General features: G+C 49.7%; 1 protein-coding gene across 1 annotated transcript; it reads right to left on the reverse strand.

Annotated features, from left to right (window-relative positions):
• Positions 1 to 17,280: 17,280 nt before the first annotated feature.
• Positions 17,281 to 18,243, reverse strand: GPR31 (G protein-coupled receptor 31). Its single transcript, XM_008068865.1, has one exon. The coding sequence runs from the start codon at positions 18,241 to 18,243 to the stop codon at positions 17,281 to 17,283; it is 963 nt and encodes a 320-aa protein (XP_008067056.1).
• Positions 18,244 to 18,452: the final 209 nt, after the last annotated feature.

Here is an 18,452-nt window from a genome sequence, read left to right on the forward strand (position 1 = left end):
CCTGCGGGCTGAGCGGCCCTAAATTGTGTGCAAAACACACTCATAGATGGCGTGAAAAAAAAAAAGCCCACAACCAAATATGCCTGGGAAATGAAATTAAGCAAAACCAAGCAGGGTTCGTATCTGCAGGGGTCAGGTACTTAATGCATTTATGGGCTGTGCTGGTTTCTGCAGGGGTGTTGGGTGGGCTCTGCTCAGGGTTGTTCCCAGTGTACTTGACAAGGAGTGCTTATGGCTCGGGGGTATAGATGGGGCTGACATTCCAAGAGACAGACCTGGGAAATGCCAGACTAAAGCAGATTGTTTACAGATGCTAAACTTTTTAGAAACATCCACCAAGCAGTCACAGACCATGCTGTCCTCTGGTTATAGCACAAAATGATAACATGGTTTGAAAAACCCAAACCAAAAAACCAAAACAAAACAAAAACCTGACAGAAGCCCTCACCTAATTATTTTGGGCAAATGTTAAACATTGTATCCACCAATATGTCTGTCATCGCTAATTGTAAGTAGAAAAGTAACCAGACTGGCGGTTCATCTCATTTCCCTTCCACACTCAACAAGCAAGAAATTGTAAGACAGCAGAAGAAGGAAGCTCCAGTGTTTACAACCTGGAAAAACTTCATAGGACAGGGAAGGAGGCCGGATGGTCATCAGTGACAATTGTCACCATGGATGAGCTAGTTCAGGTTGGAAAAGGCCATCAGGATAGGATGCTTGCTTCTGTTTCCCTGTGGAGCTGTTCTCTGTAATTAGTAACTCTTCTCTGAAAGCCTGTTAGGCTGAGACTTCTAGAAACACAGGATCTGTAATGATCTCGGTCATGGTTGCGTTCGGGGTGCCTACGGAGTTTCAGCATGCAAGGGGGGCTTCAGGAATATTTGTTTAACGAGTCATAATGAAATCAGTCTTTATTGTGCAGCTTAAGGCGTTAGGTTTTAAAAATAGGAATAGAATTTTTTTTTTTAAAGAAGGCAATTTCACTGAGACAATATAGAAAGAATGTGTGCTCCGTTTACATAATGTGGTTGAAAAACAATGTGGAACTGAGGACTTTGGTTATGAGGCGCTTCAATTAGCTAGTGTAGAGCTGGAATTCCGTTGGCTTCTAATAATGGTGTTAAAGCTGACTGCGGGTGTGTGACGGAATCAAATTTTAACTCTCTTCAAGTTCATAGAACTCAAGTTTAAAAAGTGCAGTGTAAATGCATGAATGTAAGTGGGAGAATACTAGCTTGTGTTACCAAAATACAAACATGTGTTAGGGAAATACTGACATGCACTGCACAAATATTGACATGTTTAATCCTGACAAATGTGTCCTTTGAAATGTTGTATTGTTCTTGTCAGTTTTGGCTATGTCCATCTGTATAATGCAAAGTGATGTCTTAAGATTCCAAGTTTGTGTTTTGAAAGCACGGGTCTGGCTTTGCAAAATAAAATTTGTGTTCTGTACTTGAAGTAGGAATTGTCTTTCAGCTTCAAGGTTCACATCGAGGCATCCCCAGACCAGAGAGCAGGTTCTCAAGGGTATCCCAAGTCCTTTAGGTCAGTCAACTCATGGCTCCAGAAGCCACAGCAAAGGACACCTTCCCCGGTCACTTCATTCAGGATGACCTGCGTGCTGATGGGGTCCATGCAGATGCGTTTCACACGTGAGCACTGCACAAACATGCCTTGCTCATGTGCCAGCAGTGGGTGTGAGCTGCTTGGTAGGATGTAGGTGTTCAGATGAACAGCACTGATGTCCTTTGGCAACTGCAGGTGCTTCAGCTGTGAGGCATAAATATGTTTCCAGAACATGCTACATGCTTCATTTCTTCTTAAACACAGACAGCACTTTTTCCTCAGTCTTGGGTGTATGGTGCTGCGCTGTGTTGACATCCCCCAGTGACACTGAGGTGGAGGGGATAGTGGCTCCATGCTGAGTGGTTGGGCTGTTCTTCCATGGTCTCGCGTGTCCTTTCCATCTGTGTCCCCATGTCTTCTCTCCCTGTCAGGCTCTGGCTGCCTCCTCCTGGACCCCAGCTGTGTTTGTTGTTAGTTCTCTCCGCGTGCTGCAGACATAGTAACGGTGCACTAGAAGATTAGTACTAGCATGTTGGAAGATTAGTATTAGTGTACTGGAAGATTAGTACTAGTGTGCTAGATGATTAGTACTGGCGTACTTGAAGATTAGTACTAGCACACTAGATGATTAGTACACTGGAAAATGAGTTTGCCAGGGCTGCCTCAGCCAAGGGCTGCAGGCTAAGCAGCCTGAACCACTGACCATTTCTCATGCCCGAGGCTGGTGATTGGAGACTGACGCATTAGCAGTTCAATTTCTCCTGAGGTCTTGAAGGGCTTTTCCTCCTTGAGCTTAAACTTGTTACAAAACCCCTGGGAAGGCTGGCGAGAGCTCCCCAAAAGTCTCACTTTAACACCATCTTTAAAGGCCCTGTCTCTAAATACAGTCTCGTACTGAGATACGGGGGCTAGGACTTCCACTCAGGGGCACACTTCAGCCCACAGCATCTGGCTTCCTAAGGGAGAGCAACTTTCACACCAACGTTAATCTCAGACTCTTGAGACTTCGTTTCTATAGTTTCCTCGTCTCTAGTAAGTTACATTCCAAATATTCATTCCCGTTTCAGATTTTTGGATGCGTGTCCCACAGAAAGATGACAGTGGACCTGTGGTCCTGGGTGAGGCCATGCTTACCCATTTAACTGCACACAGTTGAGCCCCAGCACCTGGCGCCAGCCACATGGAGTACTGTCTTGAGAAGTCCAGTGGTAACCCTACTGCCTGGGGTCCCTGTCCTGAGGGCGGGCCATTTTCCCTTCCACCCTGCCCTGTGTTTCTCCACCCCCAGTTCTCCCACAGGGAAGTGGGGATTGCCTACCCTGGGTTGCTTCCATGTTCAAAGCAGAGATGTCCCTCTTTTCTCGGGGACCTCAGGATGGTGGCCATGACTGTGGAAGTGGGAAGCAGTTGTGATGGGGCTGTGAAGACTGGGCCCCTTTTCTGTCCACTTATTGTATAAGAAGACATTCAAGGTTGGTGACTTTAGGGAGCCTCTGTTGTCTTAGTCCCATTCCTGGGCAAACCCCGTCCCACATGGTGCTGAGAACGTGGCATTTACATTCACCGGGAAACTGTCGGGATCATCACAGCCACCCTCCTCCGCCTGTGCAGCTGCTCACTGTCTCTGTGCTCAGGAATTTGACAAATGAAGTGGCTGCAGTGTGCAGACAGAAGCCACCCTGCCTGGGCATGTTTGCAGTGCCCAGGGTGACCTGCTGTGACCTAATGTCTCATTCAGGACTTGGTGTACACTCTGCATACTTCAGAGTTGCATTTGCTAACATGACAGTTTTCCTGATCTTTATTTAGGTAAATCCATACGAGTGCTAAAGGCGAGGCCTGTGTCTTCTCTGCCCTTGGCTGAGTCCAGTAGACCCTCCAGGATGACCAACGGAGTGCCATCCTTCCCTGAGGCTGGCCTCAGGTTCAGGGTAGCTGCTTAGTCTGCCTGGCCTTTCCATTTCAGCTAAGAGGAAGATGGGGGAACAACTGGGCTCCTGCTCTTCAAGGCACATGTGGAAGTTGTGGCAATTGCTTCTGCTCCCAGCCTGGTGGCCTTGACTCAGTCCTGTGATCACAACCAGGTGAAAGGAGGTCTGGGACTCTCTTTGGGGGCAGCTGGGTCTCCATACATTTCATAACAACATACGGGAATCCTGGCACATGGCGTAAGAAGGGCAGGAGAGAGCCTGAGTAAACAGACGTCAGTGGAGGAAGAGCAGGCAGGTCAAGGAAGAGTGAGGGGTGATGCTCAGTGAGTAAGAGAACGGGGGAGGACTGGAGAGCTGCCTGCCGTCCTCTCCTCCTGTGCACACACAGGTGGCCTCCCTTCTCAGCCTCCTGGTGGTGCCGAGGCTCTCGGGCAGGAGTGCAGTGGACACTGTGGTAAGATGGCATCACCTGGACTTGCCCTGGATGTGTGCGCCTGCGGCTATGGCCTCTTCTCCCATATCCCAAGGACAGTCGCCACTGTATCCAGAATAGGTCCCCCATGTGAGAACAACATATGCAGAATCAGTGTTCACATTTTCATTAAGAAAGTGTCGCATGTCTCCTTGTGTTGGAAGATGAGCTGGAACCTTGGGCATCACATGACACTCTGGGGTCCTTTTCCTGAACCTGGAATATAAACAGATGAGCCGGGTGAGCTGGCGCCTCTCTCCATGCTAGTGGAGACACTCGAAGTGCTTTCCAAAGCCCCGGCTTCACAGACCCTGTGTCCAGGCCTGGCGTCCCCTCTGCCCGAGGATGGGGAGTTGCTGCCCCCTGGCGGTGAGCCGCCTCCCAGGGCCCATGCTGGGAGCTCTCCCCTTCTCTAATCCTCCAAGATTCCTAAGGACTCCTTTGTCTTAGGAGAAAATTTTTAAGTCTATTTAGGAAAAAAAAAATATATATATATATAATTAATAGAATCTTATACTATATCCTCTAAAAAAGGTATAGAATCTTTGGAAAAATCTGACTTCACTATTGCTGGAGTTAATTTTTTCCTTATTGCCTTTAATAGTCACACGTCAGTAGATTGCCTCTCTATTGTTATTATTTTTTGCCACGTGACTGTTTATATTCCAGTTTTTAGGTATTTGCTTATTTGTTTGAGGCATGGCATCTGTACATACAAGGGGGCACTCCCCAAAATTATCTTCTGGAGGGCGGGCCCCTTGCAGGACTGGCTTCTCCACTAGGTCAGTGTTCTAGGAGCCCGCTGGAATCCATGTACCTGCCAGCATTGTGAGAGGCTGCGTTCAGCTTCAGTGAATATTATTTTTAGGGATTCTTTCAATGCATTTACCGGTTTCATGATGGGTGACTTACATGAACAACCTGCCCATACTGCACTGAGTGTTTTGACCAAAAGCAGCATGACCCCTCTGCCCCACTCTCCCTAGTCACCTGATCTCACCCAGAGCAACTTTTGTGTTTGTTTGTTTCCTCAGATGAAAAACAGTCCTCCAAGGGAAATGTGGTGTCAATATGGAAGAGGTAAAACAAAAAACAGCAGAAGCACTAAAAGGCAGCCAAATTGATGAGTTCAAAACTGTTTTGAGCAGCAGAAAAAGCATCTCAGTAGGATGCCGATGGGTTCCTAGAACACTCCCCTAGTGGAGAAGCATGGACTGCAAGGGACCCAGGGTTTTTTGGGGTCCTTCCTCATATGTATAGATGCTATGACTAAAACAAATAAACTAATAAGCAAATACCTAAAAACCAGAATATAGACAGTCACATAGTAAATAATAATAATACACAAAGTTTTATAAATAAATTCTGGTTTTGGGGGAGTCCCCCATATAGAGGCAGTGCAGAAAATGTATACACATTTTAAGTATGACATTCACTCAAAAGATGGCATTAATCAAATGAGTAGGCTCATCACCATGCAACAGGCAAGACAGTCAAAGAAAATGGTGGAAACGAGGTTGAGTGAATGTCAAACTACACATTGCTACCGTAATTCAATTCAGCTTTGAAAAGTAATATGTAGACAATATTGCTTTTAAAAATATATACACATTTTAAGTGATGTTAAGAAATTTAAGAGATGTTTGCCGTAGTCAGAAGTGTCTGGACACAGATGATAACCACTTTGAGCTGCTCTTGTAATTGCAGAAGTCAAACAGAACTTGTATTTACCTTCCTATTACAATTTTAATGCAGTTTTTTTCCTTTCTTAAGATGTGTATGCATTTTTGTCACCCTCGGTATATGAATGCATGCACAGGAGGGTAAATATATATATATAAATTAGGAAATAAAGTATCTCTCTCTATATATAGTTTCTTTTTTATTTTAAAGGTGTGGGGTACAATTCAGGATTAGGTATACAAGTGGTCATCATACAGATAAAGTTTGGGCCTCCCTTGGATTTTGGTCCCCACTTCACATGGTTTGAGATCAGGTACACTTATTGATGTTATGTGCCCGTCCCCCGCCCAACAGGAATGTCCCACTACTGCCAATCCCTTTCTTAAAGTATTGTGGTAAATGTCTACTTGTATCTGTATATTTGATGGTATACATTGTAGAATACTTTTTAGGGCATTATAACTACTAAAGAGAAGATGTTTAAAAAGATGTAACCTCTTACACCCGACATTCATGATAGATGTCTAAAACTGAGGAAGACTGTGAGGAAAGGTGACCCGAGCAACCTCACTCTCCAGCTTTTCTAAATCCTGGTGTGTCAGACTCGTTTTCCTCTAGTGACACTTGAGGACGGCGGGAGTGATCATGGTCTTGGGCTAAGCTGGCTTTCTTGAGCTTCTCTACTGTCCCTGGGCGCTGCAGGTGTCTGGTGGGCAGGGGAGGCAGTTTGCCTGGAGGCTGTCCCTGCTGAAACCTGTGTGTTGGCCTCTCTTTTAGAAAAGGCCTCCTCAGCGGAACCTCCTCCCTCCAGTCTTCTGCTGATCTGGAGTGAGTGGCCCTGATCCGTATTGCTGTGTCAGACGCCACAGCCAAAGGTGCCTGCCAAGGACCACCCCCTGCAGGCCCGCCTGCTGGTCTCTTAGGCTTCTCCTGTGTTTCTCGAAGGACCATGGTAGAGGCTTCTGGGGAAGCGAGGGCTGCAGTTTATAATTAGTGAAACATGCATGCCTTATCTCGTGAGCTGTCTCCTCGGCCATTTTGCCCTCTCATGGATCACTCTCAGTGAACCACAGAGCACCCCATGGCTGTGCTGTGGAGAGCTGCCCACCACCCTGTCCTCCTGGGCACACACAGCTGGTCTCCTTTCCCAGCCTCCTGGTGTCTTCATGGGGCCATGGGCCTGAGGTCCGGCTGAAGACACCTGGACACAAGTGGATGGGCCAGTTCTAGGTCTGATCCTTCTTGTCTTTCTTGTCTCTGGAGGGGAGGAGCCCCTGCGTGACCTAGGAAGCGGTTGTTGAACACAGCACGACCAGCCTGGATACCACTGCCCTGCCCACTTGCCCGGTGCTCCCAGGAAAATAGGGAATTCACTTCTGTCGTGTTGCAGTCAGCCCTCATTTTATTTTTGTTACATCATGTACCCATCCAAGGGCCACTTCCCTGAGCCTGGCGGTCCCCTCATCCTAAGGTCACCCACCAGGGCCCTCTCCTGGATCTGTCACCTGTTCCTACATGATGCCTTCCTTCAGCTCAGGTTTGCCACCGACCTGGGTGGCTGCATCCCTGAGGAGAAGCCCTGAGTCCTCCTCTGCGGCAGCTCCCGGGAGCGCAGTGTTGCGATCATCAGACCCTTTGCGACTTTGCCAAGGTGGAGCTGCCCTCTTGGCAAAGGCCAACCTTGCTCGTGCAGAGCACGTCTGCGGTGATGGAATCCTTGGTCTTGTCCTCCCTGTCCTGGCCCTGAGAAGGCCAACCAGGAACACATTTGATTGTTTCCATCTAGTAATAAAACGAAAGCAAGATGGAAAGTGTAACCAAAGCCCCTGATTCTCTCCTCAGTTCTATCTCCACCTCCAACCCCCATTTTCTGCCTCTCCTCAAAAGGGGCGTCCGACCCTCCCCATTTGCTCTGGAGCCCCTGCAGTCTGTCCCCTCCCCTTCCCATTCCACCAAAACGTGCCTTTGAAAGTCCCAGGAGCTCTGTGCTGCGAACACAAGTGACATCTCTCGGCAGTGTCCTGCAGCTAGTGGCTGTGCCTCGGAACACCACTCCTGTGGCCTGAGGGGTGACTTTCCTCCCTTCTTGGGCGGCTCCAAATCTGCCTCACTCTGACTGATGCATGCTGACCTGACTCACACTGAGTTGCCCTGACCCACACTGGGCTTCCCTTTGCCGTCTCCCTGCAGCTCCTCCAGCTGTCTTGTCACTCCGGCAGTCACAATCACCTGAGGCCGTGACGCCAGCATGTGCGTCTTGCATCTGGACTTTCCTCAACTTTCTTGCCAGGACAAGAAAGGCCTGGCTTGCCTGGCCCTCCCTCCATCTCCCCCTTCCTGGGGCAGGTCCCATCCCTCGGTCATCCCCCTTCTTCCCAGGGTGGTCTTTCTTGCCTCATTGGCTCTGCCTGGTTTGTGCCTTTGGCTCTGGGTCACGAGTTGGGCTTGGTCAGCCTGCAAGGTTTTCCTTGACAGTTATCCTCTCCGTGGGGCCCGCCCCACCTTCTCTGGCCACGTGGGTGTCCATGCTGCTGTCCTCTGACTTGCACCCTCTTTTCAGCCCTCTTGCCTCTCACATTCATTTATTTGTGTGTTCATCAACTTACTCCATGTGTCTTACCTTTGGCAGCCTGTGTCCCTTCCTGGAGATGAGGCGCCCTTAGAGCAGGGTTGTATCCACCTCACCGCTGGATGGTCAGTGCCCAGCACGGGGCCCTGCACCCGAGACCCCTTTGTCTGAACAATACACAGATAAAGAAAGGTTCTCAGTGCCACTTCACAGGATCATTTCATCAATGCCTTTGACTTCCTGGTTTGGGCTGTGCTTCTAATTCCATGGTGTGTTGTAAGTAAGTACTCACCTGTGGTGGCTACAAATGCACCCCTCTGTTTTTGTTTGCATGATAGGAGGCCCCCAAAGTGTGAGTTCTTTGGTCAGGGAGTCTTTCCAGCTGTAGACGTTTCTGCCTCTCAGGTAATCATCACTCCATTGCTTTCTTCTCTGCCTGTGAACACTTCGGCCCAACACCCAGCCCCGGCTTCACCAAGAGGTCCAGGTTGCTCTTGGTGGAAGGAGCCAGACCACGGGTGAGAGGACCCACGGCTGCATTTTGAACACCTGGTGATCTCCTAAGCTGTGACTGATCGTGACCAGCAGAGATGAGGCAAGACAAATGGACATGCGCACATCTGTATCTGTGTTGATGCCCTATTTCTCAGAGAGGGAAACTGGGAACTCTCTCTGTGGGCATCACACAGATCCTGGCTTTTAAATTGCAGGTTTGGCAGCCTTGACCCTCACCTGGAGATTTTCAGACCGTCAACATTTCACAACTGAGGAAGGGTCGCTGGGCTCACCACCTGCCAGGCCAAAGCTGTGCCCAGCTGTCTCCAGGCTGTTATGGTTACCATGGTTACGAGAGCAGCCTGTGCCCCAAGTGTTCTCTGTGAGGTTGGAGGGGCTGGAGAGAGCCCTGCCCCTGCACCAGGGCCCTGTGGAGCCAGGGGGCTGGCTGGGTATGACGGCACCACACCTGTGGGGGCTCCAGCTTGCAGGCTGCAGCAACCTCACCTTCCCACAACGAAGGATGACAGGGAACCTCTGTCCCCATCTGCTAGTGGGTGTGTTTGTTTTTTATCAGTTCCCTCCAACATACCCCTCATGCGCAGGCGACTTGATTACCAAGTCACCATGGTTTCCAGACCATTTTGTCCACATTTTTATATTCTTTGTTTCTTTTTATTGTTTTTGACAGCTTTTTTTTTTAAAACCTTCATGTTGGCAAAAAAAAAAGCTAATGCGTTTTTCTAGGTAGCTAGCTCTTAAATGAAGGGATTCTGGTATTTGAAATTTTTAAAAAAATGAACAAAAATGTTTTTGAATAAAAAAAAGCTCGATGGCTTTTCATGTGTTTAGGTAAACACTGTAATCATGGGAGGTGGGGTCAGTGGGCTTGCTGTTATGTTACTGAATTAGAAACTAAATGCATGTGTGCTCCAGCGTCTTGGTAAAAATGAGTCAAGAGAATTATTTTTATTTTTATTTTTATTTTTTTGAGTTGGAGTCTCACTCCGTTGCCCAGACTGGAGTGCAGTGGCCGCTCCCGGCCACTGCAGCCTCGACCTGCTGGACTCCGGCGATCCTTCCGCCTCAGCCTTCCAAGTAGCTGGAACTACAGGCACGCGCTACCACGCCCGGCTGATTTTTTGATTTATTGTAGTGATGAGGTCTTGCCAAGTTGCCCAGGCAGGTCTCAAACCCGCGGGTTCAGGCAATCCACTCACCTCAGCCTCCCAAGGCGCGGAATTACAGGCTGAGCCACTGAGCCCGGCTAGCCAAGAGAATTATTCAAGAGTGGGGGCATTTCCTCCCTGGGGGTATCTCCGCCACTGATGTGCATGTTGGAAACCAGCACTGCATCGACTTTCCACCTGCTGTCAAAGCTCTGTGGGCTCGGGTCTCTCTGGCACATGCAGGATGTCTTTAGGTCCAAGGTGCGACTCCAAGTTCTCGTTCCAGTTTAAGGGGATTTCTTTTGCCAGCATTAAGTTTAAGAATCATCACTAGTGTTAACTAGATCTTTAGTGCGTCTTAACTGCCAAAAGCACTTAACTCGGAACTGAGGCTTCTGTTTCATGCTTGCGTTCAATGGGAATAGGTTTGTGGCAAGGGTTAGCTGCTTTTTTTTTTTTTTTTTAGAAATGAAAAGAAAGCATCACATAGATATATAAATAATAAGCAGTTTGAGCTTTTCTGGGTTCTGTCCAGAGGTCCAAAGGGAACCTGGTGAGTTCTCGTTTTTGGACAGCACTATGCACATGCGAGGCTAATGTGGTGTTGTACGAGAGCCGTTTGGTGTGGTGCTGTAGCTTTGAAGACGGCAGAGCACAGGAGGGTTTAAGGGGGAAGTCTGGGGTCCATGAAGTGCACATAGGCTGGAGGGTGACCTTGATGGAAGGAGGAACAACCTCGAATTAAGAGGCTTGGATCAATTCTGGGGGTGGGGGATGGAAGTACCTCCTGTTGTCACAGAAACCACTGCCTCTGATCCTCTGATGAATGTGCCCATAAATCAGCGTCTCTGTCAGTCTCTGTCAGTCATGGCCTTCAGGGAGGCAGACCTGGCAGGAGACACGAATGTATACCAAGGGATTTATTTCAGGGAATCAGTGCATATGGTGAGCAGGGCGGCACGTCTGAGACCTGTGGGGTCAGGGCAGGTGGCCAGCTCAGGGACAGTCTTCACACGACTGTCCTTCTTCTCCTGGAAGCCCCAGCTTTTGTCCTTTAAGCCCTCTGGCTGGGTAGGGCCTACCAACAGCCAGAAGGATCTTCTGCTTCGCTCAGGGTCAGCTGACCACAGATGCCCATCAGCCACAAAACACCCTCATACCACATCTAGATGCCTGCTTGACCCTGGACATGCCGACACATGAAGTTTACCATGAAACTCAGGAAGGGACATCAGAAACATGTTGGAAACCCAGTGAGACATGGGCCAGACACATGGACGCCTGCAGGCATGGGCAGGAACCAGCAGGGATGAACAGGTATAGGCAGGGACAGGCAGGGACGGGCAGGGACAGACGTGCACACTCCGCCTTGGGGCTTGGGGAAGGGGTATGAGGGCCCAGGCTTGCAAGGCTTCCGGTTTTTTACAAAGAGTTGAAAATCTAGACTCTGGAAAATGCAGAACTTCACTTAAAAAAGAAAAGAAACGAAATATAGTGTAAGAATTTAAAAATAATTTGTGAGCCAAATGAAGTCTGTCTGCTGGCTGAATTTAGCCTTTGGACAACTCGTTCATGGATTCTGAGATGGACACCACTTTAGCTGTCCACATGCTGCAGTTAGACTGGCCTCTGTCAGGTCAGGAGTGCAGGACTGGGTGTGATGCCTGCTCCATTCCCCTGCACCTGCCTCTCCCGCCCCCTCCCCACGCCTTTGCATTCAGGAGCCATGGGAAGCCCTCTGGGCTTCTCTGTCGTTTCCCTGCAGGCTTCCTCTGGCTGTCCTATCACCCTGACCATCAGGACCACTACAGGTGATGCCAGTTCATGCATCTCATGTCTGAATTCTCCTTGGCTCCCGCCAGGACAGATAGGCCCAGCCCACCTGGCCTTCCCTCCATTTCCCCCTTCCCATGGCAGGTCCTGCCCCACACTGTGCCTCTTCTTCCCAGAGGTACATCTCCCCTACCTCGGGCTCTGCCTGGTGGGCATCTCTGGCCCTGGGGCTGATCGCCATCACACCCTTGTTTCCAGAAATTGCTGAAGATGCAAAATGAAAAAGGTAACAGACGCACCGCACATGGAAGGCAATTCCCTTGCTGACTAGGGGACCAAGTAAACCGTCCCTTCTGGAGGAGGATGTGGGAAGCGTTCTGTTCTGGCCACAGGCTGGGCTGGCAGAGAGAAGACTCCCTTCTACCCTGGTGCACAGCCCTGACTGGCAGCCGGATCCTGGGGAGGAGATTGCTGTGCTCATGGGCAGGGTCTCAGCCCAGTTCAGCTTTCCACAAACTCGGCTCTACCTTCTCCTCGTAGGGTCAGAAGCGGGTGACTATGGGGAAATGTGGCCCCTGGGATTCACCAGTGGGTAGAAGGGAGGTCAAGAGCTGGGTGCTTGCCAATGGCTCACACCTGTAAGCCTAGCACTTTTGGAGGCTGAGGTGGGAGGATCACTTGAGCTCAGGAGTTCAAGACCAGCCTGGGCAGCATAGTGATACCCCGTCTCTACAAAACATACAAAAAATAGCCAAATGTGGTGGTGCATGACTGTAGTCCCAGCTATTCAGGAGGCTGAGGCAGGAGGATCACCTGAGCCCAGGAGTTTGAGAGTTTGGTGAGTTGTGATCATGCCACTGCACTCCAGCCTGGGCAACTGAGTGAGACACCAAATCAAACAACAACAACAACAACAACAAATGAAAAAAAAAACCAAATGTCTATACAACCCAGTGATTCCACTTCTAGATATATGCCCCCCAAAATCAAGCTGGTCTTAAAGAAATATTTGTACGCCCGTGTTCATGGCAGCATTATTCACAACAGTCAAAAGGTGGAAATAACCCAAGTGTCCATCAGTGCATAAAAGGATAAGCCAGTTGTGGTGTCTGCAGACCCCAGAATGTCAGTCATCCTTAGAAGGAAGGCAGTTCTGGCATATACCGCAACATGGCTGAGCTGTGGGCGGTCATGCCAGGTGAAATCATCTAGTCATCAAAGGACAAACACTACAGGTTTCTGGTCATATGAGGTACTCAGAGCCTTCAAATCCACAGAGACAGAAAGTGCATGGTGGCTGAGGAGCTGGGGGTAGGAGTTGTTTAATGAGAACAGAGCTTCAGTTTTGTGAGATAAAGAGTTCTGCAGAGGATGGTGGGATGGTTACACAATAGTGTGCTCAGATGCCGCTGAACTGCACTCAAAAATGATTAAAATGATGCGTTTTATGGTGTGTGAATTTTGCCACACATGAGCCAAAGATGCATTTGAAGATGACTGGTTGGGGATCTCAGAATGGTCAGAATGTTCTGGAAGCCCCTGAGCTCATGTTATGTATTTCACGGTCCCCAGCCAAACCCACAGCAAGTGTGGAGTCTATTTACTATCCTGACCTTTAAATACATCAAAAGCGTAGGTTTAATTACTGCAGAAATGGCTGTGAAAATACAGCAGAAATGCTTTCTCTAATTACAGTTGCACTACATTTTCATTTGTGTCAGCGTCCTCTTTGAAGATTCTTTAAGATATTTTAAGTTTGCCTCTGAGCTGGGCTCGGTGGCTCAGCCTGTAATCCCGTGCCTTTGGGAGGCAGAGGTGAGTGAATTACCTGAGTACGTGGGTTTGAGACCCGCCTGGGCAAACTGGCAAGACCTCATCTCTACAATAAATAAAAAAAAAATTAGCTGGGCGTGGTAGCGTGCACCTGTAGTTCCAGCTACTTGGAAGGCTGAGGTGGAAGGATCACCGGAGTCCAGCAGGTCGAGGCTGCGGTGGCCGGGAGTGGCCACTGAACTCCAGTCTGGGCAACAGAGTGAGACTCCAGCTCAAAAAAAAAAAAAGTTTGCCTCTGAATTGAGATTTTCTAAGCATATTGAAAGAATACCTAGCGATTACATAATTAATAAAGTTCATTTGTTAACTTTAAATTGGATTCATTTTTCTATTTATTATCTATCTCACACATTTATTAAGCACCTACTGTGTACCAAACTCTGAACAAAGCATCAGGAATTCAAAGGTAAATTGGCAATGTCCAAGCTTTATGGTGTGAATGTGAAAGGAGGGCACACAGGATCCCATGTGGGGTGTGGTCAGGAGTGGGACACCTGCCAAGTCCACAAGCAGGCCGAGGCTGCACACAGGACACTCTCAGGGCTGAGCCTGGAGGAGGCTAATAGGAATTCATTAGATGCAGACCTGAATGTCCCGTGCAGAATGCCTGCCTCAGAGGACTTGTCAACAACCAGGAGGAATCAGTTCTCATGAGATTTTAAAAAGAGAAGCAACAAGGTCAGCAGAAGTCTACAACGTGATAGCATCCTCTCAGCAAGGAAAGCTATCCCTCACTCCAGGGAACACCTGTGCTTGGCTGTCCTTCCTGCATCTGCCAGGTTCTAGACCAAGCCAAGACGGGGTCCCTGCCTCATCACAAGGCATGAGTCCCGGAAGAAAAGAAACCAAAACCTGCTACCAGCAGCGAAACAGCTGTGGTCCTGAGACTCGTGCTGCCCTGTCTGTCCACACTTCCCTTCTGAGTCATTTCCTCACTCAGAGAGCAGAACCTGGAGAAAAAGAACCTGTTACTCCATCTCTGTAAGGAAGACACCGATCTGAGCACAGCACTGGAGGGGCCTCCGACAGGACAGGCCGGATGCTTAAGGCACAGCCTCAGAGACAGGCCACTGGTGTGGCCCTCAACCTTCAGGGGACAGAGATGTGTCCTATTTCTCAGACATGAGAAATAAAATGAGTCAGAATGGTTATGAAACATTCAAAGAGGATTTGCCAAGCAGAAAGAACAGTTAAGAAGCCTTTGATAAACAGAACTTTTCACCATCCTGTTCGTGCTGGGTTCTGTGTTGAGAATAAAGAGAAAGAACACTCTGTCCCCAAAGGCCCCATGGTCTGGTCAGGGGAGTACACAATGACAAGGGAATTAAGTGATAGCTTAAAAGTAGCAAATTGATACGCACCGAGTGCTTACGGTGTGCCAGCTCTGCACTGAAGGTTTTATGCATTATTTTACTCAGTCCCACAATAATCCCATGAGGCAGGTCTGATTATTCCCATTTTATAGGTGAGGAGAGTGACGAGCGGCTGGGTGACTAGTCCCAGCTTCCAGAGCTAGGAAGTGATGGAGCAAGATGCTGTTCCCCCAGGCCCTGCCTTGAGCCACTACCCCAGCGGGTCTCAGCCCTGGCCGCCCACTAGTAGAATTAATGAGGGGACTTTAACAACACCAGTGCCCAGGCCCTTCCATAGACCAACTGAATCAGAGCTTCTGGGGTTGGCCGAGGTATCAGGGTTTTCTAAGAGTTCTGGATTCCCTGAGCCTGCAGCGTACCGGTGAGTAGAGAGGAGGCCACCAACTGCTCCAGGAAGCAGGAGGCCAGGGAACTTCAGAATGGCCTCAAGCAGCAGCAGTGGTGTGTGGAGACTTCTCCAGAGATGGCGGGGTTCTGTCACCCTAAAAATGCGAGCAGGGGAGAGGCAGGGTGTGGTGAGCCACAGCACCCTGGAGTAAGGACTGCACTCCCAGGGAAAGAGTCACAGAGGGCAAGGGCTTGGAGGGCCAGCCATCCTTGTGACCTTCTTGGGCACGGTGCTGGCCTGCAGAGCCTTTCGGGTGAGCGGCAGGGGGCTGGCTTTACCTGTTGTGACAGTAACATCAGTCAGGTGACCAGGCCACTTCACGGCACAGATTCCACCTGTGCAGGGAGTTAAGAATCTAGAGGTCTCACGGTGGGAAAACAGCCAAGAAACAGCTTCTGGGTAGTCTGTTGTGTAATCCAGCAGCAATGCTTACGGGGGAATTCTCCTAATGCGGAAAATGATGTTCAATGTTAGATTTTTCAATTCGGCATTTGAAATCATGTCTGTGTTAAGATGGGGAAGAAAAGGAGGCATTTCTTTCCAGTCTCAAGACAAGGAAGCAGGCACAGCATGGAGTGTGCCCACATCAGGGAGTTGTATTCAGACACTGGTCCCAGTTCCCTTCTAAGCCCTCTGAGATTCTATTCACTTAGGAGGAAATAAACCTGAGAAAACAGTAAAGTCTGTTGGAATATACATTTCCCTGGGAACTATTGGACAAACTGTGCTCTTTCTGCTAGATTTCCATCCACTTCCTTAGCAGAATAGGAGGGACCCACATGTAGAATTTGGTCCCGATAAGGAAACTCCCTGGCAGGAAACAGCTCTGTGGATGGGAGTGATTGTGTTGTTTTCTATTGCCCAATGCCCTCAGTGCTGACCTCACATATGCCAGAGAGTCAAGGACCGTGGGAAAAGCAGTGGCGTCTGCTCGTCGACAGTAGGTGCAGGTGGCTGCTGGGGGCTGCAGGAGGCCATGTCACAGCAAGGCAGACCCTCTGTCTCCTCAGAGTAACTTGGTGATGAATTTTTGTCCCCAACTAAGCTTCTAGGTTGGAACAGAGGATGACGGGTCATAGGAAGGGCGACATAGGAAATCGCCTGTCATCATTATGAGCTACAAGTTTGGAACATAATTTATGAGGAATGAGGTAAGAAGATGCAGCCACTGTGGCGGGTGCCCTGTCCACTGTCCATGTGGTGGTCTGCAGGGTCCCACTGTGCCCGGGTGTCCTGGTCCACAAGTCATGCAACAGTAACAGGTTGGAAATGATCATTTCAAATGACATTTGATACCTCACACTGTGCATTTCTCCCAGGAGATAGAAAGTTCTGTGGCCCTTTTATTCACAGCAAGGGAAGCAAAGCAAGTTTCAACAGCATTTAGACATTCAAACTTAAGAGAAAGTTCTAGAGGCAAATTTGAGAAATTTAACAGGGAAGGTTTTTTTTTTTTTTTTTTAAATAAACTCGGGAACTAATTGCATTTTAACATAATGTATAATCTGTAAAGATAAAGCAAAATTTTACAAAAACAAAAATGTTAAGTGCCAGATAGCGCTGAGCACACAGCAATAATTTACGCATTCCTGAATCTCCTTTTAAGGACAGAGCCTATCAATTATCCCGAGTCTGTGTGGTGAGTGAGAAGAAAGCACAGGTTTTTGCAAATAAGACTGAAGCATAGAAAATGCCAACAACTTGCCGAGACTGGGCAGGGGTGGAGGAACCCCAACGCCCAGCCCTGTCTTCCTCCACGGGTCCAGCAAGTGCCATCTCCCAGGTGCAGCCAGGCAGCGGTGGCTTGACTTTCCCATCCTGCTACTTGGTTGGCATCGTCGCTGCGCACCAGGAGACTCTAGCTTGCTCATCTTGGTTTGAACCTATGAGGTGAAGTCACAGAGCCCACAGCAGCTGTGGTACAGTCACAAGACTTCCTCTTCTTCCAGAATCCTAATGGCGTAGCCATCATGACTTATTCCAGACAGCCCTTACAGAAGCGGGAGTCAGAGGTGGCTGTTGTCAGGAAGAGGAGTCCCTGAGGTTGAAACAAGGAGGCTCTGCGGCTTTCCTCCTGCCCCGGAGGGTACTGAGGACCTTACGGTAGGAGTGTCTGAAGGTGGGATTAGAGAAGCAGTAGACCACGGGGTCCAGCACGCCATGCAGGTAGGCGAGGCTTCCTGTGATGTCCAGGGCATGCATCATCACCCGCAGAGACCCACAGCTTCCCAGGCCCCAGAGAACATGCGTCAGGGCCCTGGCTAGGAACCCAGGCAGGAAGCACAGAGCAAACAGTACCACCACCACGGTGACCAGCGCCTTGGCCCGATGAAGCTTGGGCTGCTTCTCAGGGTCTCGGAGTCTTCTCTGGAGAGTCCTGATGAGGCTGGCATTGCAGAACAAGATGAGGCCGAAGGGGAGACCACACTGGAAGAAGAAGAGAGCTTCCTGCCAGGTGGCGCTCAGGGAGCCTTCTGCCCTGGGGTAGAAACTGGAGCACTCAGGGAAATCCTGGGCAGCTTCAGAGATCCCCAGCAGGCCTGGAAGGGTGAGGGTCCCTGCCAGAAGCCAGACCAGGACTGAGAGCCCCTGGGCCGCACGAGAGGACAGCAGGTTGACTTTGAGCCGAGGGTGGACCACATGGAGGTAGCGGTCCAGGGCCACCGCAGCCAGGAAGACCACCCCCACGCCATGGCTGAGGTCCAGCAGGAAGCGCAGGGCCCGGCAGGTGGCATAGCCCAGGCCCCAGGCCCGGTGGTTCAGGTGGAAGGCAGCCAGGAAGGGCAGGCACGCAGCCAGCAGCAGGTCGGCCAGCACCAGATGGAACAGGTAGACAGCGTGGGGCTTCCACACCCGCAGCCGGAAGAAGAAGGTCCACAGTGCCACAGCGTTGCCCATCAGGCCCAGCACACACTCCAGGCCCAGCAGGATGCCCACAGCCATGTCCACCATGGTGTCGGGCGCTGAGCAGTTGGGGAACCCCATGGCCCGGCCACGGCAAGGCTGGACCAGAGACGCACACAGGGGCAGACGCGGGAGAAACTCTGACTGTGCTCCTTCCTATGAAAAGAGAGAAAAAGGCTTTCTCCTGCTTCTGAGGGGGCAGGTCCTCCTTGTTCTCACCAAGCAAAACCATGGAGCCAACTGTAGAACAGATCCCAGAGTCAGCAAGTTGTATCTGGGGAAAGAGGATC

This window comes from Carlito syrichta, unplaced genomic scaffold, assembly GCF_000164805.1.
Source record: "Carlito syrichta isolate Samal-C Ts95f unplaced genomic scaffold, Tarsius_syrichta-2.0.1 Scaffold311607, whole genome shotgun sequence".
Taxonomy (NCBI): domain Eukaryota; kingdom Metazoa; phylum Chordata; class Mammalia; order Primates; family Tarsiidae; genus Carlito; species Carlito syrichta.